Source organism: Sceloporus occidentalis, unplaced genomic scaffold (assembly GCF_023333645.1).
Source record: "Sceloporus occidentalis isolate IW3139 unplaced genomic scaffold, rSceOcc1.0.p SCAF_2, whole genome shotgun sequence".
NCBI classification, from domain to species: Eukaryota; Metazoa; Chordata; class Lepidosauria; order Squamata; family Phrynosomatidae; genus Sceloporus; species Sceloporus occidentalis.
The window spans coordinates 180,295,603-180,320,137 of record NW_028316982.1 but is presented as its reverse complement, the minus strand read 5'-3'; the positions used below and the strand labels follow the sequence as shown (position 1 = coordinate 180,320,137).

At 38.6% G+C, this 24,535-nt stretch overlaps 1 protein-coding gene across 5 annotated transcripts in view; it reads left to right on the top strand.

The window, feature by feature from the left end:
* Positions 1-24,535, top strand: part of ARHGAP6 (Rho GTPase activating protein 6) — a 298,619-nt gene that overhangs the window by 240,512 nt on the left and 33,572 nt on the right. For all 5 annotated transcript variants that reach the window (XM_089511604.1, XM_089511603.1, XM_089511606.1 and 2 more), the window contains exon 3: positions 9,540-9,611. In XM_089511604.1, coding sequence (XP_089367730.1) covers positions 9,540-9,611 — 72 coding nt within the window. The remainder of the gene's footprint in view (positions 1-9,539; positions 9,612-24,535) is intronic.

Sequence of the window (24,535 nt, the reverse complement as noted above, 5' to 3'; positions counted from 1 at the left end):
GAGCCTGGAAAAGTTAATTTTTCTAGATTACTATTACCAGAACCCAGCCAAACAGTTGCCATCCTTCATGATCAAGGACTTGTTCAAAAAGTAACTTTTAAAAGGTCTGATTACATTCATATGTGGCACTTTTCATCTGGAAAACAGCTGGAAAAAACCTGTTTTTCTCAGATTAGAATAGCCACAGGCAAACCTTAGCTAAGTCTAATACCAACTAGTGACTAAATGATATTATCACTATCCAGATCATAGTGTGTACAGTTTTCCTACTTTTTTTGTAGTCCGATATGAAAAAGTAATATTCAAGTTGCTTTCAGAAAGAGTTCTGCTGTTATTTCATTTCTTGTGGTGGCATGAGATAGATTCAGAAGGTGAGGTGACACTGTGTTGCTAGTAAATATGGCCTCCTTAAGATGTGACACACATTGAGCTTGTGCAATCACAGCTCTGTTATAGCAGACCCATATGTGGCATGTTTTGTATTCTTATGGTAAAGATTATGCAGCAGGGTTATTTCATAGAGAAATTGATGGCTTCCATAGGTTATAGTGGCTCTTACCAGTATAGTCTGGTTCTTCTTTTTAAGTTAGACATTTAGCTAGTTGTTAGACTCTATCCATAATCAAATGGAGAAAGCTCGCAAATGTCTGTTTCTCTTCCATACTAATAAATACTCCCTTTTTTCCATACTGGAGGGAAGTGGGATTAGAAAAATAAACCAAGCAATTTCACATCCTAGACCTAAATCCTCCATGTTTCTTTTGGTTTACAAAGTGATCCGGTATGACAGAAACAAAATGGCTGAAGAGTCCCAGGCATATTTTAGTTTGGAATTAGTTGATGGCCAACAGCACTGTAATCAAGTAGAACTACACTGTTTAATATATTGGGCAACAGGTAGGGTGTGTGTGCATGTGGGTGTGTAGACACTCACACATGCATAATTTGCCTTATCTGTCTGCCTGTCTGTCTGTCAAATATAAATCCTCATAAAACAGTGCAAGCACCATTTTAGAATTTGCTCCCACATTTGAGAGGAGATGAGAGATGGCTTTTGTAAATGACCTACCTACATATATCAGTAAAAACAAGGCCAGTGTACTTATTGCTTCAGAAATGTTGTCATTTTTCTCAGCTGAAATATATTAAAATATAATTGATCATTTTCTGTGTGTCATACTCAATTTTCTGCCTACTATTTCTTTATTTTGATAGATTTTGTGAATTTCCTGTTTGCCTGTTGTAGAAATGTTAGTATTTTAATTTATAATAATAATTGTTGGCTGTATCGTTTAGGACAGTTAATATATTTTATGTGCTCCATCTAAACATTTTCTCTTCTGCTAAGGGTTTATGATATCACATCAATTTGAGTAGCTTTGCCAAATAATCTAATAAGTGTCCCTGATGTAACAGTCCCTGTTTATTGTACTACAGTTATCTTCAAGTGTGCATAGTAATGCAAAAACTAAAAGGAAAGCCTCTCACTCACCATCAGATTCCACCAACACATCTTAGAACCACAGAGTTGGAAGGAATTTGTTGATTTAATCCAGCCTCCAAATTCAGGGCTGGACCTGCCATTGAGGACAAATCTGTGACAGGTACTGTATGGTAGCTATTCTGCCTTCTCTAGTGAAGGAGAGCCTACCAAGTTCTGAGACTGTCTTTTTCGCTGTTGAAGAGCTCTTAATATTTGCAAGTTTCTTTTATTATACTAACGTTTAGTGTTGTTGTTATCTTTATGAGCCATCAGTTGGATTTAACTTACAATGACGCAATTAATGAGATACCTCTAAGAGAATCTGTTATTGATAGCCCTGTTCAGGTCTTGCAAATTGAGGGCTGTGGCTTTGAATTTCTGCTTTTCATACTGCTTTCAACTTTGCTGACCAATAATGTGTTTTACACTGAATTATGTCCTTCAACGATATGTCCAAAGTACTACAGTCAATATTTTGTTACGTTCTCATAATGGTTAGGTCGATAGCATGTCTGCAATTTCTGCCCATTGGTTTCTAACTGGCGATAACAGGTGTTTTACTTTAGCAGATATCCAAGTTTGCCATAAACCAGGGATCTGAAATGAGTGCTAGTAAGGGATCTTTCCTAAAACAAATATTACCTTCAGAGGAAGAATCTCAGGCTTGCAGCAGAAGAAAGAACTTAATTTCCTTCACATGATCCCAATAACCATTTACCTACCTACCCATGATTCTGTTTGCCCTTCTTAAAACTTACAGTTTAAATACAAAAGCATTTATTCTTAGTTTAACTGAAAGAGTTCACAAGAAGTAACACCTTTTCAACTGAGCTGAGAGCAGACACACTTGAAAAATCTAGTTTGAATTGCTGGGAAAGGATTAGAGTTTCTAGCTATAAATAAAAGGAACTGGGTGGTGTGCAACCTTGGAATGAGGGAAAATGAGTTCCTGAGAATGTATTATAATATTTTTCATTGTTTATAATACTGTTTTGTTTAGTTAATTTTCCTGGACAAAGTATCAAACAGAAAACTGTACCTATCCAGGGTGGATGTTGTTTGGACATGCACAGTTTCATAACAGAGAAAGTGGTAATTAGATGCCATGGCATTGATTGGAGAAACATCTCAGTCCAAGAACAACCTACCATAGTTGCATTGTCACGGAAGTCAATTTTGACTTATGGCAGTCCTATTTTTTTGGGAAGATTTATTCAAGGGAGGGTGGCCATTCACGTCTTAAGTTGATGAAATATGATTTATCCAAGAAAGACTTGCCTGCCCCATGGAAAGCAGTGGGTTTTCATGCTTAAACAGGATTCAGATCTTAGTCTCCCAGATACCTAGTCCAACAAATTGCTTCGTCATGATGGCTCTTGTAACAACATTTTTAGGCTATATAAATGCATTGTTTCTATTTTTAAAAAGCAGAGGCTGGATAACCATCTGTCAGGGGTATTTTGATTGTGAGTTCCTGCATGGCAGGGGGTTGGACTGAATGGCTCTTGTACTCTCTTTCAACTCTATGATTCTATGAAATCTTTGCTAGATGGTGTGGACCTAAAGGTGATGTTAGAGCCTATGTTTCCATTGTTCATTGTCAAGTCACCTCGGGCTGATGAAAGTTAGAGTCCAGTTCATACGGACACAGCTGCCCCCTGCCCCCATGTGCTCATCAGGATTAATGCAGTGAAAGTGTTCAGAGAGTTATGAGCAATAAGTATGCTATTAACAGTGAGGAAGAGGAGGAGTCTTAAGGGTGGATTTGTTTTAGCTGTTTTTATTATTACTTTTTCCCAAAGTGTAGTAACATAAACACTCCTTGTTTGATATGAAATTCTTTCATCTGGTTATGATTTGTTTGTATGCAAAACAGTCTTCAGATCTGGTAGAATGCACTATTTAAACTTTTGTAACCTTTCTGTAGTCTTTTGTTCAGTTTTGTTTGGAAAGATTGAGAACAGTGCAAAACTGAGAAAGCTACAGCCACAGGATTTTGTCTTTAAATAAAATAAAAATACTAAATAAAGCTACAGCAGGGAGAAAAGGCTTCCAGCATCTTTGACCATAATTTATGAAGTCTCTCATAAAAAGCAAGTCTTTTTAATACTTATTATTTTAATCAGTACCAAGCTTATACAAATACTTAGGCTCTGTCTGCACTAGCCATACATAGGTCCAGGGCCAGTCTGAAACATTATGCTTTGGAACTGGCCCCACATCTACCATGATGGCAGTTGCATGCACCAGGATGCACTCAATACGGCAGTGCACCATTGTTCGCACAGGCCAGCCAGGCCGACACCATATTGGCAGGGCTGGCCCATCCTACGGAGCCTCAGCTGCCACAAGTCGTGTATACCTGTAGTAGCTCTATAGACAGACTGCCAAGTGTACCACAGCTTCTGTGTGAGTGGGCTTGTTTGTGCAACCAATGAGGAGAAAAGACAGAGGGACACCCCAGTGAAATGGCAGGAACCTCAACCCCCACCATGTGATTGTGTTGTCACTCTGCAGACTCTCATCATTGGTTGCATGGGTACGCTCACACCAAAGAAGCTACTGCATGCTGGACAGCCTGTCCATGGAGCTCCTGCAGGAAGAAGAGCAGTGGCCATGGCTCTGGGGATAGGCCACCCCCTTTCCCTGTGCTGCTTTGTATGGGGAAGGGGAATGGTGTGACACTTGGTGTGCTGACGATGGGCTGACTCAACCTTATTTTACCTGCAGAAGGAATGAGTAGAAGATATAGCTGAATTTATTTGTAGATTGTACAGGATTCCTGACTCCCTCTCTTCCTAGCAGCAGTTGTGATCAGGAGCGTATTTTATAGAAAAGGACAAAACTCCATTCAATTCTGGTCCTCGAAACAAATTCCTAGGAACAAAATGCTTTTTTTGTTAGGGTATGTCTTTTGCACCAGGGTCTGTATGGGGATCATGGCTTAGTGCCAAGTGAAATGGATGCTTAATTGTATTGATCTCCACCTGCCAATATGTAAAAAATATAAGTGGCTAGAAAACAGTTGTTAAGGGGATTTGAGAAATGACTGCTTGTAGAATCAATTTTATGAACTGCTGCACTTGAGACAAACACAAACCAGTAGATTCAAATGAGATGACAAGAAATTCCACTAAAAATTTGGAAGAACTTCTTGCCTGTAAGAGCCATTTGACAGTGCAATAGAATGCCTAGGAGCAGTGGCATCATTAGGAGGGGTGCAGTCCACACCAGGTAACATCTCAAAAGAGGGGTTACAGCTGGTTGGGTTCTCCTCTTGCTGCATAGGGAGAGTGTGCCCATCTCAGCTTCACCATGGTGGTGGATCCCCCCACCCCAAGAGGAAGCTGCTGCCACAAAAAAAAAGGGTGAGCACACTCCTCCAGGCTTCATTGTGATGGCAGCTCCACAGCAAAGAAGAAGAGGCGAGCATGCCCTTCCCAGCTTTGCCACAGCAGCAATTGCTTCCCTGCTCAGGAGGGGGGTGAAAGAGAAAGGGTGAGCACACCTTTTGGTTTTCACCACCCCTGGTTCTACTTTTCAACCCAACTACCCATTTTGTGATGAAGCACACTCAGTTTTAATAGAGCTGTTTGGGAAATTCACTCTGACCTGTTCTTTCTGCTTCTGTAATTTCTAGGGTTTCTCTGAATATGCCAATATTAATTAATTAATTATATATAAATCTCCCTCTTTTTCTCCTGATGTAGGGACTCAATGCAGCTAACAACACATTTAAAACAGAACAAATTAAAAGCATTACAAAAGTATTTTAAAAGTGTAAATATAAAATTTAAGAAACAATTAAACAATTTGAAAAGTTAAAAGCAATGCCCATTAAAAATATCAAAGTGTATCAAAAACTATATACAATTCAGCTTCTGAATCGCACAGCATTTAAAAGCCAAACCCTCATCAGTTTGTAAGACCTTATGACTCAAAAGTATTTTTATCTGCTGCCAGAGAGTAGGGATGGAGCCATCCTGACCTCTCTAGAGAGGGATGTCGAGAGCCTGGGAGTATTCACTGAGAAGGGTCTCTCCCTAGTTCCCACCATATAAACTTGGTGGGGCAGAGAGAAAGGCCTCGCTGGATGATCTTAGCACTCTAATGGACTCATAAAGGGAGATAATCTCCTTCGGATAACATGGGCCCAAGCTGTACAGTACTGTACTTTATAGGTCAAAACCAGCACTTTGCATTGTTCCTAGAAATGGGCCAGCAGCTTCTCTCCTTGTTTGCAATAGCCATCGTTTGGTCATAGACCTACAGCACTTACTACCAGAGTTTGCTGTTTATGGTAATGTTAAACTCTAATATAACTGATGATAATCACAGGCCAAGGTCTTTAACTTTGGCAAGATACTTGGTTGTTTAAATTTTTGTTTTTCTCATGAGCAACATGTTCTGAAATAATCAAATATTTAGTATGTGTGTTACATCTGGGAATAGATACTACTTCCAGCCTGCCATGGGAAAATTACTTGTATTTTTTTTTACCAAATAGTCTTTTATCTGCTGTAATCAAATGGGCATGTTTACATATATATAGTGGATCCACTGTATCGGTGGGCTAGCCATCTGCAGAACTGAGTGTCCAGAAATTTGCCCAACCCATAATTGTCAATGGCGGTGTGCCCACGCAGCCGTACCGATATGGCTGTGCATACTTGCCACCCATTGACTATAATGGGACTTGAACATTGTTTTTTTTTCTCATCTGTGGGGAGGCAGAACTGGATGAATTTCCCCCACAGATTGAAAGGGTACAATATACAAGTCAAAGGCTTTATTTAGTGTCAGCAGTTTTCCAGAATGAGATGTTTTATCTCCTACTTAAGAAAAGTACAGGTTACCAATCTAGGTAGTCACAGTCTGCTAAAAATTACAGCAATTTCCCAAGAGCTTATTTTGAAACTGAAGCACTTTTTAAAATGTGTTATGAGAAATAAGATGGAGTTTTGAGATCCCATAAAGTTTTTATATGCAGTTTACCCAAATTGCTTTGTGTCAGGTTCTACTCTGCCACAAGTGCTGCAGGTGGCTTTATCTTTCAGATACCCAGACATATTTTGAACAAGACAATAGAGATGTGCAGATTTCAATAATATACTAAAAAAATGTATGTTTTGAAAGTTATGGTTGACAGTTGGATATTTTGAAAGAAGGATACACCTCTGATAAGAAGTAGAAACAATAGAATTTAAAGAACATGTTGCTTAAAGTTTTCAGTGGCAACAAAACTGTACGTCTTCCTTAAAAGAGAGGTTAGGATCTGGTGAACAAGTGACCTTTTGTGTGAGGAGTAATGAATTCATGAGTTTCTCGCTTAGCCAAATTTCCCAGTAGTTCATTTAAACATCTTATTTTTATATAAAAATTGGGGAAACTAAGTGGAATTTATCGGCTGAAACTCTTGGCATTTTCTGTTATCTTTTATTTATGCCACATGGAATATTATTTGAGCAGTCAACATGCCATAGAATGGTCAGTGCCTCTCTACATTCTCATGTTTACCAGTTCATAACACTGAGACCTCTCACTTTAATTCCTGAAGGAATAATTTTGACCCATGATAGTGATAAAGAGTAGCTTCCTTGTGCTACAGACTAGTGTGGTTTCACATTGTACTTGTAGATCACATCCTAAACCTCTTAATAAATATTATTCCTAAAAGATACTGTAGAGAGAGTAGTGTATTCACTATCTTCAACTCTTCTCTAAAACTTGATTGAGATGGTGATTAATATTTAAATAAGAACATGCAAATTAATAGTGATAACTCTATTTGTAATACTATAATACTAGGTAATATATTGTAACTCTATGTAGTTCTTGGATGAGAGGTTGGAGTCAATGGTCCCAAGAATGTTTTTCCCAACTCTTCTTCCCAACTAAGCCACCTCTCATAAGACATGGTTTCCAGACTTTTAACCATTTGAGTCATTCTCCTCTAGTTATGTTCCAGCTTGTCAATATCCTGCTTGAATTGTGGTGCCCAGAACTGGACACACATTTATAAAAGTAACGATGGCGCCTTACAGAGTACCCCAAAAGGGTGCTCTGCCGGCGCCGGTGGTTGCTGCGTCAGGGAACTGCAGTGGAAAAACCTTGCGATTCCTGGACGTAGCAAAAAGAACCCACAAAAAAGCGGGTTCTTTTTGCAGTGCAGAAATGACGCCACAAGGCGCCAATGGTGCACTCATGGCGTCATTTCCACCGCACAATGTGCGGCTCCTAAGCATCCGCGACGTCAAGATGGTGGCGCCATGTGTATAGGATGCTGCCATTTTGTACTTCATGAACTAGGGGTCATGTACTAGGGACTACTTCACGTACTAGGGTTAGGGCATCTGGAAGGGACGCCCTTTCATAACCCTAGTACGTGCCAAGCACGTACTTTCCGCCCGTGCGAAATGGGCCCAAAAAACAATTAAAAAGATATAATTAAAAAGGGGTGATATTGTTTAATATAATTTAATTCATTGTTGAGAAAGTGAACAAATAACTTACTGCTTATAACTAGTAACTCACAAGCTCTGACTGAAATTGTATCCCTGATTACCAAGGGCACCCACATTTTTTGCTGTGGTCCCCAGTAATCACTTGGGAGTTCAGAACAGCAGGTAGACCAAAGGGCAGATCTGGACAAGGGGCAAGGAATCAGGGCTGAAAAATCCCAAGGTCAGATAGACTTTATTATGTTTCTTGCTGCTAAGAAAACTATGACCAGTCCTGGCGAAAAAATTACTTTTTTTAAAGTGCAGACACAGTTCATAATTGATCAGTAATACGATGCTGCTCTGCAATGCAAATCATCATCCTGCCACTTTTAAGTTATGGGAGTCTTCAAGATGTTAGATTCATTTTTTAGAGTAACTTTACAGAGAGTCAGCAGTTCTGAATAATCTGTGTCACTGTATTTGCCAATTTGAAATTTTATGAAATTTAATTAATACATATTGCCAGAATTGTCATTCTTCAGGGTTCAGTTCTCCCAAAGGAAATAGTTGACTCTGGAGTTAAATTCTTGAGTGAGAGGAATGGATGCTTCTTTCTTTAATGCACAGGCATAAACATTAAGTTGCCAGGTAGTACTCAACTTATAGTTTAATGTGTTAGCAAAAGTTTTGTTGAATTGTTAATAAATTGTACTATGTTTTTCTACTTTTAGCTTAAAAGAGCAAATACTTTTCAGCTTTTAAAGATAGGTTGCTGCATAGGTAACTGATTACAGTATTCAGCAGATGCTACGTAGCTTAAAACAATATTAAATTGTGCTGACAGTAATTAAGCAGCAATCCTTAATATAAGAAGATAAGGGTAATATAAATCCAGAAGAGGGTGACCAAAATGGTGAAGATCTGGAAACCATGTCCTGTGTGGAACGACTTAGGGAGATGGGTATGTTTACCCTGTGGAAGATAAAGTTAAGAGGTGACATGATATCCATATTTAAATATTTGAAGGCATATCATACTGAGGATGAGGATGGAGCAAGCTTGTTTTCTGCTGCTCCAGATACTAGGACATGGGGCAATAGATTCAAGCTTTAGGCAAAGGGATTCCATCTAAATATTAGGAAGAACTTCCTGACAGTGAGAGCTGTCCGACAGTGGAACACTATCCTTTGGAGTGTGTTGGAGTCTCCTTTGGAGGTTTTTAAAGAGGCTGGATGGCAATCTGTCAGGAATGCTTTGATTATGTATCTTGCATGGCAGGGAGTTGGACTGGATGGCCCTTGTGGTTTCTTCTAATTCTGTGATTTTATGAAATATGATCCTGTTTTCATCTTTGAGACTTTAGAAGGTCTATTATACTTACACAGCAAAGAAAACATCTTGGGGCACCAACTTGTAGACTAGAGGCCATTTCATCAGATGTAAGAAGTGATATCCTCATTTGGAAGAATAAATATACATACCTGTGATCTATTTGTTTTATAATGTCTGCATTATTAAGGCAATTTGTTCTGATCCACTGTCAGTCATGATGCAGCTTTCATCTAATTCTTTTTATTCTACATAAAGATTGTTGCTGTTTTTTTAATTTCTAGATGGACAAAAGAGGAAGAAATCATTACGGAAGAAACTGGATTCCCTTGGAAAGGAAAAAAACAAAGATAAAGGTACAGTAAAACATATGTTTCTGTATAAACTGAGTACAAAATATGTTACAAAATACAACCATAATTAAAATACATATAGCATACAATGTATTATAATACAAAGCCTATTTATTTACTTATATTAGTTTACAGATGAATAAGGTTTTTTTTAAAAAAAAATCTCAGTTTTGGAATGTATTTCATCTTTCTATTCACTGAGCAAGTGAAGTCTGCTAAAATTACAATAAAAAATGTTTGGGAGGGGGATGTGTGTGTTTTGTATATATGTGTGTGTTTTGAGGGGTTTTTGTTCTTTTGTTTTGTTTTGTTTTGTTATGTTTTGTTTTGTTTTGATAGATGGCTAAAGTCCTCTTTGTTACAATATGAATCTAGTACTGGCTGGGGCCACTAGTATAGTTTGGCGTTTAAAGTCCACTGGAGAGTTTTTAAATTGAAAGAATGAGGTATCAAAACAGAGAGTGTCATTCAGCACTGGCAAAAGTCTAAATAATGTCCCAACCAAAGAGTATCTTCTTGCCCTTCATTTTTTTTCATCATTTGAATTCATAATTTTGCCTGACATTTTTTACATTTAATAATAATAATATAATAATAATAAAATTTTATTTATATACCGCCTTTCCAAAGATCAAGGCGGTTTAACAACATAGTTAAAAACATCCACAGTACAATAAAAACCAACAATAAAAACAGGTTAAAACACAGTTACATTTTCACCCCCCAAAAATAAAAAATCTCAAGCCAGCTTCCAATGCTGTTGAGAGGGGGGGGGGGATACTTCAGGGGTCAGGGGTATGCCTGCTGGAACAAGTATGTCTTCTTGTTTTTTGTTTTTGTTTTAATATAAATTTTATTGTTAAAAATTAGTACAACACATACAATTTCATACATACATATATACCCATACATACTTATATTTACATCTAAACTAACTTGCTTGCAAACTAACTACCTTGGCTAACATACATTCTTACCTATGCAAATTACTTCTTCTTATTTCCTTCAAACTTCTCTTCCTATACCCTTCTACAATAAAAGGGAACCTTTCATAATCTTCCCTAAATAACTTCCCCAACTACTAAGTTCACCTTCTCTATCCTCTATATCTTCACTACTTACTCTCACCTTCTTTACTTACTTATACCTGCTACTATTTCTTACCTATCTTTCCCAACTCATCACTCTATTCTTCTCATTCTTAATCTATCTTCTTACTCTCCAACACTTCCATCCATTTATTGACTTCCTTCTATCCTTCTGGTTCCTTCAACATTTGTGACTTTCCATTGTTCAATTTTTAAAAGTGGATCTCGTTTCCCTTTAGTAAAACAGTGTCCCTTAATTCCCACCTCTCTTTACAATTAGTCGAGTCTAGATTTCACATCTAATTAAATGATATTACCGCTGTCTTGCCCCATTTCATCTCTATAAACTTAATTACCTTTCTCCATTCATCCTCTGCCTGTTTGTTGTCATCATGTTTCAGCGCTTTAGTTAGTCTGTCCATCATAATAGCCTCATAAAGTTTAAGTATCCAATCCTCTATAGTTGGGCTATTAGCGTTCTTCCATTTTTGTGCAAAACAAATCCGTGCCATAGTGGTCAGGTAGTACAGGATTTTCTTTTCACTTCCTTTTATATCATCATCAAATATACTCAATAAAAATGTTTCTGGTTTCAACTGTATTTTCTTACCCAAAATTTGGTCAATCTGCCTACTAATTGCTTGCCAGTATTTCTTTGCCTCTTTACATACCCACCAACAATGGTAGAAAGTCCCTACTTCTCTTTTGCATTTCCAACATAAGTTGTTGTTTAATTTATAGATTTTCGCCATCTTAGCCGGAGTAATATACCAATGGTAGAACATTTTATAATAATTTTCTCTTAGGTTCTGAGAAACTGTTAAATCGAAGTTATTTTTCCATGATTTCTCCCACTGGTTTAGTTTTATTGGGTGACCTATCTCTCTCGCCCATTTAATCATATCCTCTTTCACGATCTCTTGTTCCATTTCGAATGATAGCAATATTTTGTATATTTTCCCGATCGGTTTCGAATTATCCTCCAATAAAATTTTCCCTAAATCTGAATTTCCCTGCGATGGTTCTATTTTATGTGTTTTAAGATCCTCCTTGTATCTTAATAGAATTTGGTTGTACTCGAACCAATTAATTTTCCAGCCCTCTTTATTAAGTTGTTCTCTCGATTTCAGAGATATTTCCCCGCTTTCCATTTCCAATAAATATCTATATTTGTACCATTTTTAGTCCACTGCCATTTCTCTCCTGTGGAAAGCTTCTTGAGGGGAGACCCATCCTTTGATATTTTGTGAAATTCTATATCTGTACTTGTTCCAAATTTTTATGAGGGCACTCCTAATACAGTGCATCTTAAATGCTCTATTCGATTTGTCCTGCTCGTAAATTAAATAGGCATGCCAGCCAAAGGTATTACCATCTCCCTCTATTTCTAACAGATTTCTATTTTCCATATTCATCCAGTCTCTAAGCCACATTAGCCCGCATGCCTCAAAATATAGTTTGAAATTTGGTAAACGCAAACCCCCTTTATCTTTAGAGTCCTGTAGCAATTTAAACTTTATTCTGGGTTTCCTGCCCTTCCAAATAAATTGCGTCAAATCCTTGTCCCATTCTTTGAAGGGTTTTTCTGTTAAGATGATAGGAAGCATTTGGAACAAAAATTAAATTTGAGGTAACACCATCATTTTAATGCAGGCAATTCTACCAGTTATGGTAAGATTTAGTTTGTTCCATTTAAGCAGATCCTGTTTAATTTTTGCCCAGGTTTTCTTATAATTGTTTTCAAATAAGCAATTCGTTTTATTTGAAATCTCTAGTCCTAAATATTTCACCTTCTTTTCTATTTTAATACCTGATTTATCCTCTAGTTGTTTTTGTTCTTTAAGATTCATATTTTTAGTTAGGAAGGCCGATTTTGATTTGTTAATATTACATCCTGTCATTGTTCCAAATTTCCCTAAAATCTCCGTAGTCGGACCTATACTTTCAATTGGATCTTCAAGAAAGAAAATCAGGTCGTCTGCAAAGGCTCTGGTTTTATAAGTTTGATTCTTAATCTTAGTCCCTTTTATGTGATCATTATTCTTAATTTCTTTCAATAGTAATTCCATTATTAATAAAAATAAAGGGGGAGAGAGTGGACAGCCCTGTCTAGTGCCCTTTCTAATATCTATAAAATTTGATTTTTCTCCATTAATTCTAATTTGAGCTTTCTGGTTTTCATAAATTCTTGTTATCCAATTAATAAATTTGGATCCAGCTTGGATTTTCTCTAAAGTTTTTATTAACGTATCCCATTTAACTGAGTCGAATGCTTTTCCCAGATCAATGAACAATATTCCCACTTGTTTGTCATTATGCCTCTCGTAATATTCCAGGATATTTAGGAGTAGTCTCGAGTTGTCTCTCATGAATCTGTTTGGAAGAAATCCTCTCTGATCTTTATCAATCAAGTTTTTGAGGCAATATTTCAGACGATTAGCTAATATGGTGGCAAAAATTTTACAATCGTTGTTCAGAAGTGAAATAGGGCGGTAATTCTTGGGTTCCAAGATATCTTTCCCCTCTTTAGGCAACATTATAATTTCAGCTTCTTTCCAAGAGGGTGGTATATTATCTTCTAGGGCATTATTCATAATTTCTTGTAAAATTCCCCCTAATTCAAATTTAAATGTTTTATAGAATTTTGCCGTTAGGCCATCGTTCCCTGGAGATTTACCCAATTTACTTGTATCAATTGCGTTCCATACTTCTTGAGTTGTTATTGGTTGGTTCAGGTATAACCTTTGGTCCTCAGATAAGATTTCAATCGGTGAAGAGGTGATATAATTTTGGATTTTTTCCAGAGTTTCTGAGGTTCCTGGGTCATCCTTATATAAATTTTGATAGAATTTGACAAATGTTTCTTTAATTTCTTCTTGTTGAGTTACTATACCTTTTTCGGAGTTAATTCTATTTATAAATTTTTTCTCCTTCTCTTTCTTTAGTTTATGGGCTAACCATTTGCCTGCTTTGTTTGCATGTTCAAAGTGCTTCTGTTTTGCTAGTTTAAGTTTTTTCTCTAGTGCTTCAGTTGCTTCAATCTCCAATTGTTTTTGAATCATTTTGATTTCTCTTTGGATTTTCTTATCACTTGGGTGATTCTTGAGTTCTTCTTCTCTGTTTTTAAGCAAATTATTCAGTTTCATTACTTTTTGTTTTTTCTGTTTTTGCACTTTTATGTTCCACTGTGAAAAGAAACCCCTGATAACTGCCTTCCCTGCATCCCACACTATAGATAGTTGTGTTCCTTTGTTCTTGTTCTCATTTATAAAGTGATGGAACATTTTCTTAAATTCTTCTACTATTTTTTTGTCATTCAGTAAGTCTTCATTTAGATACCAATTTTTCGTTTTGGTTGTTTCATTTAAATTTAAAGTAATAGGGTTGTGATCTGAGATATCCCTGTTTAGAATTATCATTTTAGTCACTTCATTGATTAAATTCTGCGATACAAAAAACATATCCAGCCTAGATAAAGATTGGTGCCTTTCGGAAAAAAATATATAACATTTTTCTTTGGGGTATAAATGTCTCCACACTTCTACCATACCATGACTTTCTAACAAGTTAAAGAAACTTTTTGGTAATTTACCCTGCAAATCTTTTATATGTTTATCAGAGGCTCTGTCTATTTTGGGTTGAATTACCCCATTGAAGTCACCCAGTATGATCAAACTTTCATAATCAAATTCTTGTAATTTCTTGTGCTCCTTCTTATAGAAATTGCTTTTATTATCCTGAGGTCCGTATATACCCACTAGAAGGCATTTCTTTCCTTTCCAACATATTTCAACCCCCAGAAAGAAACCATCTTTATCCTTAAATATTTCTTTGGATTCAAGGTGATCCTTAATATAGATGATAACTCCTCTTTTACTTTGGTCAATTGATACAATATACTCTTTACCTAATTTTGGGTTCTTAATCAGTCTTGTGTCCTTGGTTCTGATATGAGATTCTTGTAAACATATAATGTCAGATTGGTTTCTCTCTAGGAAAAGAAATACTCTTTTTCTTTTTTGGGGAGAGTTGAGGCCTTTGACGTTCCACGACAAGATTTTCATGCTTGTTAGTATGAATTTACCACAAAGTTTACTACAAGACCAGAAACGTCAGTATATTAATGAGATCAATATTTTATTAAGAGAGGCTTTGAAGTACAAAATCCAATAGTACCAACAAACTAGGCAGCAACTAGGCGTAAAATCCACATCTCAACAGTGATCAATTAATTAATGTTTAAAATCTACCAAGAAAAATGCAAATTTACTTGAATAAATCTAATACAAATTCAAATTAGGCAGGGAGGTAGGAGTTTGGTATTTTAATACTAGGTACCTAGTTTCTTTACTCTTTCCCTCCCCCTTCGTCCTCCTTTCTCTCCCTTTCCAATTCTTGCTGAATCTCCTTTAAGAAGTCTCTTGCTTTCTCAACTGTATTAATCCTTATTTTCTTTTGCTTCCATGTTGCCTGAACCCCTTCAATCTCTTCCCATCTAAAGGGTATATCGTACTTCCTTAGGATGTCAATCAAGAAGCCGTAGTCCTTCCTTCTACGTAAGATTTTCCCCGGAATGTCCTTCAGAATCATCACTTCTCTTCCGTCTACTAATAATTTAGCTTTATAGCTTTGCTGAAGAACTAAGTCCCTAGTTTGCTTACGGACAAAGTAAACAACCACGTCTCTGGGTAATTTTTTTTGTTTGGCTATATAAGAGTTGAGTCTGTAAATACGGTCTAACTCCCAGGGAAATTGTGCTTCAGGTTCTTCCACAAATTTCGCTAAGATCGGGGCTAATTCCACATAGAGGTTTTCATTCGGTTTTTCTACCAGACCACGCAGTTTAAGGCAGTTCTCTCTTTGTTTCAGTTGTAATCGTAGAATTTGCTCCTGATCCTCCAACATTTCACTTTTGACCTCAGCCATCTTTTTCTCCATTTTCCCTGAGTGTGTTTCTAAGTTTTTGATTCTTCCGTTCATCTTGTTCATCTCAACATTTATTTTGTCTAAACAGGCTCTCACTTCGCTCATTTCCGCCTTAAATTAACTCTTTAATTCCTCATTTGATCTTTGAATTTCAGCGTTTGTTTCAGCATGAAGTCTCTTCATTTCTCCCATCAGAGTTTCAAAGGGATCTGTAGTTTTATTTGAGTTCTCAAGTGAGGGTCTTCGAAGATTTACAATTGATCCTTGGGCTAGAGCCGTATTCTTGCGGGTACCTGACGCCATTTTAGCAACTGATATAGATAGTAGTATGTGGGTAGTTACTAATATGTGGATATTTATTCAACTCAATTTTAAGATTTCAACCAATATTGATGTTGTCTTTAAACCTAAAACACTCACTCGGTGTTACTATAATTTTATCAAGGGAGTTCTATAAATCAATCTTTAGGGAGTTTGTCTTGAGTTGTCTTAAGGGGATTTTAAATTGTTTTTCCTTTCCTTTTTCCTTCTCTTTCTTTCTCTCCCTTCCTCACCCTTTCCCCACTCCTTCCCCCTTCCTCCCTTTCCCTTTCTTTGCAAAGTCCGATTAGATCAAATATTTAATTAAGGCAAGTTCTCATAAACTAAATCAAATTAAGTATATTATATCTCACAGCTAAGTTGGAATCAATGAGGCCCTTGTGGTAAACTTAAATATCCCAAACCTATTATATGGCCCCTATTAGCCCTTCTATCAACACAGTTTCAAAAGCAATGTAAGAGAAAATCAATAACAATGAGGATTCAACAAGATTAGTATTCAAAAACAAAAGTAAGTGCAAAGAGGCAAGGCTTAACCAGTTCTTAAGAGGAGGCAAACAATTAGCAGGGAGTGAATTAGATTAACCCCACCTGTTGCTATTTAAGTAGATATCTGCTCTAAAGCATATACAGGGAACAAACAAAGTATACCTTGTTTCTTTCTTAGTAGTTTATACCTACCTCCCTACCTTATAATCACATTTCATTACATCTAGATCTTAAAATATAGTCTAGTATAGTATACTTAGAATTTCCAAGATACTGTTGCTAGAAAAAAGGAAAGAAACTGTAACAAAACACAGTAACAAACTTACACACGATGTTTCAGATTATAATTACAATTTGTGATGTTTAGAATTCGGCTATTTAGCAAGATTACAAAACAACTTCAAAAGTTTATTCCAAAAGGATGAATTTCACTTACCCTCTCCCACCCTTATGGTCATCAGAAACGTCAGCGATCAAACAAGCCTAAGCGTTCAAACAGCTACAGGCGCCATTTTTCCTTTCCCCTCTCCCTCTTCCTCCTTCCCCCCCACAAGTTCGTTGGTCTTCAGGCCACCTTTCCCCTTTAACAGTTTTACTTTCAATGGAGGGTCTTCTTTCCGCAGTTCAAAAGTGTTTTAGTTCCTTCTCCTCCCAAAGCCTTTTTAAATAGTGCTGCTAGAAGTTGGTTCTGCTTCAGCATCACTTTGGCACAGCGGGTCCCCCTCCTTCGCGCTCCTCCACGCCGTCCCTCGCTCTCTCTCTTTCCCCTGCTTTGGGCTCGAGCCTCGCTGCTCCTCGGGTTTACACAGCACCTAAAAATAAAATACAAAGGGGATGGGGGTAGGGGGATCAGAAAAGGGGAGGAAAGGGAAGGGAGAGAGAAAGGGAAATAAAAAAGGGGAGAGAGGAAAAAGAAAACGAAGAGGACTTTCCTCCAGTACAGCGGGCTGGCGTCTCTTTGCTCTCGGGCTTTTTTCCTTTAGAGCAGACTCCCAGCACTCAACTTATGTTTCTCACTCAAGCCTCAGTATGTCTTCAACCCCTTCTTGAATTGGTCCAGCGAGGCGGCCGAGCGGAGCTCGCCGGGGAGCGAGTTCCAGAGCTTGGGGGCTGAGATAGAAAAGGCCCTCTGGGTGGTGGTACTATATCTAGCTTCTGGAACCCTTAACAATTGCTTCCCAGCTGACCTGAGTGTGCGAGGCGGATTGTATGGAGAGAGGCGGTCCTCCAAGTACCCTGGGCCCAAGCCATTTAGGGCTTTATAGGTAATAACCAACACCTTGTATTGCGCCTGGAAGCGAATAGGCAGCCAATGGAGGTCTTTAAGGACTGGTGTTATATGACTGGTCCTGGAAGTACCAGTGACCAGTCTTGCCGCCATATTCTGCACCAATTGAAGCTTCTGGGTATGGTACAAGGATTGCCCCATGTAGAGCCAAATCCAAACGAGAGGTTACCAGAGCATGTACTACCGTTTCAAGGTCCTCCTGGCCCAGGTAGGGACGCAGCTGGCGTATCAACCGAAGCTGATAACATGTGCTCCTGACCGTCGCATTCACCTGTGGTGTAAGGTGGAGCGATGAGTCAAGGAGCACCCCCAGACTGCGAACAGAGTCTTTCACGGGAAGCGTGATCCCGTTCAGGACAGGTGGAAACACCGCCATCCCCGGGCCTGGAGAACCTATCACAAGCACTTCCGTTTTCTCTGGATTCAAACTGAGTCTGTTTTCCTTCATCCAGCCCATTACCGATTCCAGACAGGCAACAAGAGGAGAGATGCCATCCCTGGTCACTGAATCAGTCGGAGACATAGAGAAAATTATTTGGGTGTCATCAGCGTACTGATAACCCCGTGCCCCATGTCTCCGGATGATCTCTCCCAGCGGTTTCATGTAGATGTTAAAAAGCATGGGGGACAGAATGGCTCCTTGAGGGACACCAGATGTAAGGGCCCTCTTATCGGAGCACACATCCCCCAGCTGCACCATCTGGAACCTTCCCGAGAGGTAGGAACGGAACCACTGGAGTGCAGTGCCCCCGATTCCTAACTCTCTCAGGCACTCCAGAAGGATACCATGGTCAATGGTATCGAAAGCCGCCGAGATGTTCAAGAGCACTAACAGGGACACGCTACCCCTGTCCATGCCCAGACGAAGATCATCGATCAAGGAGACCATGGCAGTCTCAACCCTGTAGCCCACCCAAAAGCCGATTTGAAATGGATCTAGATAATCCGTCTCATCCAAGATCGATTGAAGCTGGATTGAACCGCCCTCTCGATAACCTTCCCTAAAAATGGCAGTAGCGATACTGGCCAATAATTATTATGCTTCAGGGGGTCGTGGGAGGGCTTTTTTAGCAATGGTTTTACAGTGGCCAATTTTAAGCTAGATGGAAATTGCCCGTCCCTCAGTGATGTATTACAGTCCGTCCTCGCCTTACGCGGGGGATCCGTTCCAGATCCTTCCGCGTAAGGCGAATTCCGCCTATGGTCGAGCCCCATTGGAAACAATGGGGCTCATGCGCGGCGGCGCAGGCGCGCACAGGGCACAACAGGTATGCGCGCCCATTCAATTGAATGGGACGTGCCGCCCCTTTCGCCCCGCGCGCGCCGCGGCTTGAGCGCGTATGCTCAAGGCCGCATATGGCGCGCCCGCGTATGGCGCGGGCACACTGTAATTATACGGTGTAACATAGAAGTTACTACCGTTCCCCCCTGAGCCGCTAGCCACGAGGGACAGGGATCAAGAGAGCAGGTTGTCTTCCTAACACTTCTAAGGATCTTGTCCACTTCCTCGGTACTAACAGACTCAAAATGATCCAGTACAATCAAGTCCACGGACGATCTGGAGACCTCTACTCTGGCATCTGCGCTAATACTAGCATCAAGATCAGCTCTTATCCAAGAGATTTTATCCACGAAGAAGTTGTTAAATTGGTCACAGCAGGCTTTAGATGGTTCCAAGATAGGGTTCGGGGCAGGAAGGAGCTGAGTAAGCTCCCTCACTACCCTGAACAGCTCTGCTGGACGCTGCTGGACGTGTCACAACTTTGAGTCTTTGATTCTTGATTTGCCATTCCCATTCACACTAAGGATTAGTGTTCCATTCACTAGCGTCCCAATCCAAATAAGGACAGTCTCACAGTGTTAACCAGCTATCCCTCCTTTTCCAGTCCTAGTGGGGATGTTACCTTCATTGACAGCCACTCAGTGTGTGTGTGTGTGTGTGTGTGTTTCCTTGCATTTCCTCCCATCAACTGTTCCTTCTTGAAGAATACTGGGACAGAGGTGTCAAGCAAGGGAGGTAATGGCAACCTCTCATAGCAACCAGAGTGTTCCCCTCTCTCTGGCCTGGAGTTTCTCATCAGATCACCAGTATGCAGAGGATATATAACAAAATGCTTTTTAATGGGTCATGGGAAATGAAAATGCAAGTGTACAAGCTTTGATGACATAAATTATTTTGTATTTGCCACAGTCTATTTGATACATTATTTTTATTTATATATTCCTACATGGCCTTCCAAAGAGACCCCAAGGCAATTAATAATAAATTGATAAGTGCAAGAACATTAAGGGCACAAAAGTTTTACAAGTCAACACTATAACATTCTGAAGACAAATGGCACAGTCAGCAAAGTAGTTCCCTTGGCCAGATAAAGGATCCATTGAAATATCTATGTCTTTCTTCTCACCTGTTAGCATATACTGGCAGTCCGTATTATATTTAAAAGCTGCCTTGAAGTTGAATACATGCAGTACACAGGCAACAGGGCCAGTGTGGTGTAGTGGTTTGAGCACTGGACCAGGACTCTGGAGTTTGAATACCCATTGGCCATGGAAATCCACTGGGTGACCTTGCACAAGTCACATTCTTTCAGCTTCAGAGGGAGGCAAAGACAAGTCACCTCTGAACAGATTTCACCAAGAAAACCTCATGATAGGTTCGCCTTAGTTGGAAACTATTTGAAGGCACACAGCAATAAAGTGCACAGGCAACTTGGGCCTGGTCCAGAATTTGGCTCTTCTTATGCCCTCAGAATCCACCACCAGCTTAAACCTCTCTTGGCTAAATTCCTTTTATCTTGATAACCAATACCAGAATGGTTGGTGGAGAAAACAAGCTCTTGGTTAAACTGCTAGTGCGTGGTTTGTGAGTGTGCTGTATGTGAAGAAGATTGAAAAACTAATTGCCTTCTAAGCAAGTTTATGCCCTCATTTTTCTTTGTGGGGTCTCTCCATTGTGCATTATGCCCAGCCACTTAAATAAACCTCTCAGCATTATTCCTCTCTGTGAGGATCTGAGCACACTGTAGTGACTTGATTCATGGTCAGCCCACGCTGTCCCAAACAACATTCATAGTCGAGCCCCCCCTTCCCCAATTCTTTCGCCTTTATGCTTGACAGTGAGCTAAAAAAATGTTCTCTTCACTGCTCGCACAATTGTGCTTTTAACAAGCATTTCAGAAGTTTATTTTATAAAGTGAATGCTTTCCATTGCCAGGCAACTTGTCCAAAACAAACATTCTGCTCTGTGCAGCACAGCACATGTAGGCGTCCTTGCACAGATGTGTCGTGAGCATTCTCATTCACAGCAGCTTTTTCCTGATTCTGCTTGCCTGCAAGCACTGCTTAGCAGCTGTCTTGTTTTATGTTAAGCCACTGGTTTAATTCTTGGGGAGTAGTAAGGATGCAATATCAAACTTCAAAGGCAATTTACCCAGATAATCAGTAATGTTAGTATAGACCTTACTTTAATTTCTTCACATGGCTGAAGTAAACCAGAAGGAGTATAACTCAAAAGAGCTCCTAGGAGAATGTAGGAGTCTTGGCTGACCATTCAATGTATCCTGAGGTAAGAGTGATCACAAACAGTGGCAAAGTGATATCTCTGGTGAGCAGAAAGACAGAATAAAGAAGGAGGAAGTTGCAAGATTTCGAAAATATGTTATATTAGTCCTTCTATGACATGATTTTTATGCAGGTAAACAACCACGAGCTCATTAATTCTTCTCCTTTGTTAAGCAATGGGTTTCATTAAACGGCTATGTTAGCTTAGGTCTAAAAACAGACTACAGAAATAATCCAGTTTGAGACTGCTTAACTGCCTAGTGAATTCCCAGAACTGTAGTTTTGTGAGACTTTTAGCCTTCTCTATCAGAGAGCTAAGGTACCACAATAACTACAATTCCCAGGATTCCCTAGCACTGAGCCAGGGCAATTAAAGCGGTCTCAAATTGGATTGCTTCTGCAATGTGTTTTTGGATCTTAGAGAAATTAGTTGTTTTACCACAGAATAGGAATATTGTGATATTTCAACACAAGCCTGTGCTGCTGACTATCTCAAGCTGTTCACAGGTCACACTGAGTTTCTTTTGGGAATTGGAGATTTCACTCCCTTTGCTCACCAGAGATATCACTTTGCCACTGTTTGTGATCACTCTTACCTCAGGATACATTGAATAGTGAGCCAAGAGTCCTACATTCTCCTAGGAGCTCTTGAGTTATACCCCTTTTGTTTCACTTCAGCCATGTGAAGAAATTAAAGTAAGGTCCATACTAACATAACTGATTGTCTGGGTAAATTGCCTTTGAAGTTTGATATTCAACAGTGATTTGTCCTTGGTAGACTAGTGTTATCTTTTAGGGAAATGAGTCCATCCTCTTCTAATTACATTACACTCGTTACTTTGCTGTGAAATGGCTTTCTATAACAAGAACTTTCTACAATAATGCCTCATATCTGAAGAGGGAAGTGAATATGTTTGTTTCCTTTTCCTTGTGAGTGTCAGTTGGAGAAAGCTGCTGTTAGAAAGCATTGGAGGAAACATTATTGGGGTGCATATGAGGAATCTAAATATTAATCTGATGAAAACTATATTGTCTTCATAGGAGAAAACAAAAATTTCAATGCAGCCTGAAAAGGGGAGCCCAGGACTTTGTGACAAAACAGCCACCAGATTAATTTTTCCCTCTTCTCATGCTCTACTAGAAATGGTGCTAATTAAAACATTTGTGGAGAAGAAAGGCAATTGAGAATGTTTATTCCTAAGGTTTTCCTATCCCACTTTAGTCTTAATAAACTAGTCATTTACATGCTCTATTGTAGTATCTAGTTTATGCAACCACCATACAGTGAGATGTCAGGAGGAAGGAACCCTGTCAATAAAAAGATCTACTTTGAGGGTTCATGGCCAGAATGTAATGATTGCCATTTGTATCACTTGTGGAGGATAAGGTCAAGAAAGATTTGAGTATGCAAAATGATGTAACTAAATTGGAATCATGGAGAATAAACTGAGAGTGTTCTCTTATCTCTCAACTGATAAGCCATTTTTCAGCGTATTTTGCTACTACAGCACCTGCACTTCATGACATTTCCACATGATTTCATGGCTTTATTGTTAGTTCAAACTAATGCTGCAAGACTGAACAGAAATATATAGTGTTTGCATTTTCTCAAAGCCAAATGATGTAGTTGATTGTTGCCATCAAGAGAGCTGCTGTTCTGTGGTGCTAAATTTTAACCTTAGTTCGACAGTTTTTATTTCCTAAGCACTGCTTAATTGAAGGGGGCATTCTTAAATCTAAATAACTTTTAAATTTATAACTTTGCATAACTCAGTTCAAAAGGACCAGCAAACCTTTTCACATGTGGACAAACCTATAAATTCAAGCTAAGACAAAGCCCATTACTGCAACTTCTTGTATATCCTTCCCTCCTTTCCTTCCTTAAATTTGAGACGTGCTTATGCACAAAATTAATCATTTCCCTTGTATAAACTCATAGAGAAAAAACAGTCTCAATTTTGATATGAATAAGTGGTTCTCAGGCTATCTGTTCAGTTGGCAGAAAATTCAAGTTCACCTGAAATTAATTTTTCTGGAGACTTACCCAAGATGACTTGATTTTAAAATTTACTATTCTTTCTTTGTATGTGCTTAAATCAGAGACAGTAATTGTTCCTAGAAAGGATTGCTCTACACATACTTTATCCATGAAGTGGTTGGAACCAACACCCATTTTCCCTGGGGAAAAATGGTACAGTAAAGTATTATCCTTGAACTCTGTCACTAGATAATAAAATAGTGGAGGGCTTGTAAGTAGTGTGGTAAAAGTTAATTGAAGGCAGATGACGCTTGTTACATTATAATTATTTTACTCTGCTTTGAATGGGAATACAAATAAATCCCTGGATTGTCACTTCAGCAGCTAAGCACTATCCAATTTGAGTATGCCATGAATCTACAATGGATCTACAGAATTGCTATCTTACTGTACCTGGTGGAGTGCTAGAGTGCCTTGCCACATTCCATTGCTGGTTGTTTCCAGGAAAAGATGTACTTTGTGAATAAATATTTGATTTTTTCATTTATTATACCCAGAAAATAGATGTTTTTCTTCCATGTTTACTTTATGCCCATTCTATGTTAATATAAAGTACTTCTTACCATTTATGTTCAACTTGTTCCGACAATAATTTCCACTGGTGCTGTTAGCATGCAATTGTCTCTCCAATAGAGACAGTAGAGTCTCACAGTGAATATAAAATAGTGTGTTCTTTATATTTTCTTAGAAATGATGTTGTTTCAAACATTATTTGTTCCATATTTGGATACTTTTTAAATTTTATGTATCTTTTATGCTCAGTAAGACAACTCTCTTATAATAGCATTGTGACTGTGTCACTTCAGCACTAACTAAAATTTAAAAATGTCTAAAACTATGTATTCACAATTGCATTAAGCAAAAGACCATTCCCTCCAAAAACTCCAAGATATTAGAATCTGGTGGCACATGAAGAGAATGACACTCATCCCTCTACATTTATGGCTTTTGCAGATTTGATTATTCATGGATTTTATTAATATATTATCTCTAGGAATATCTAGGTCCAGCACAACTCTATAGTCAACTTTCACCAGAAGTCACACTGAAAGACCTAGAGATTCCTAGAAAGAACACTTCACTAGGTATTTGTAGCTCCTTGAGCGCAATTCTGTGGTCAGTGTCTGGTAGATGTTGACCATGGAGTTGCACTGGAGGACCTAGAGATTCCTAGAGAGGTATTCTCTCAGGTAAAAACAGTTTTACATTCATG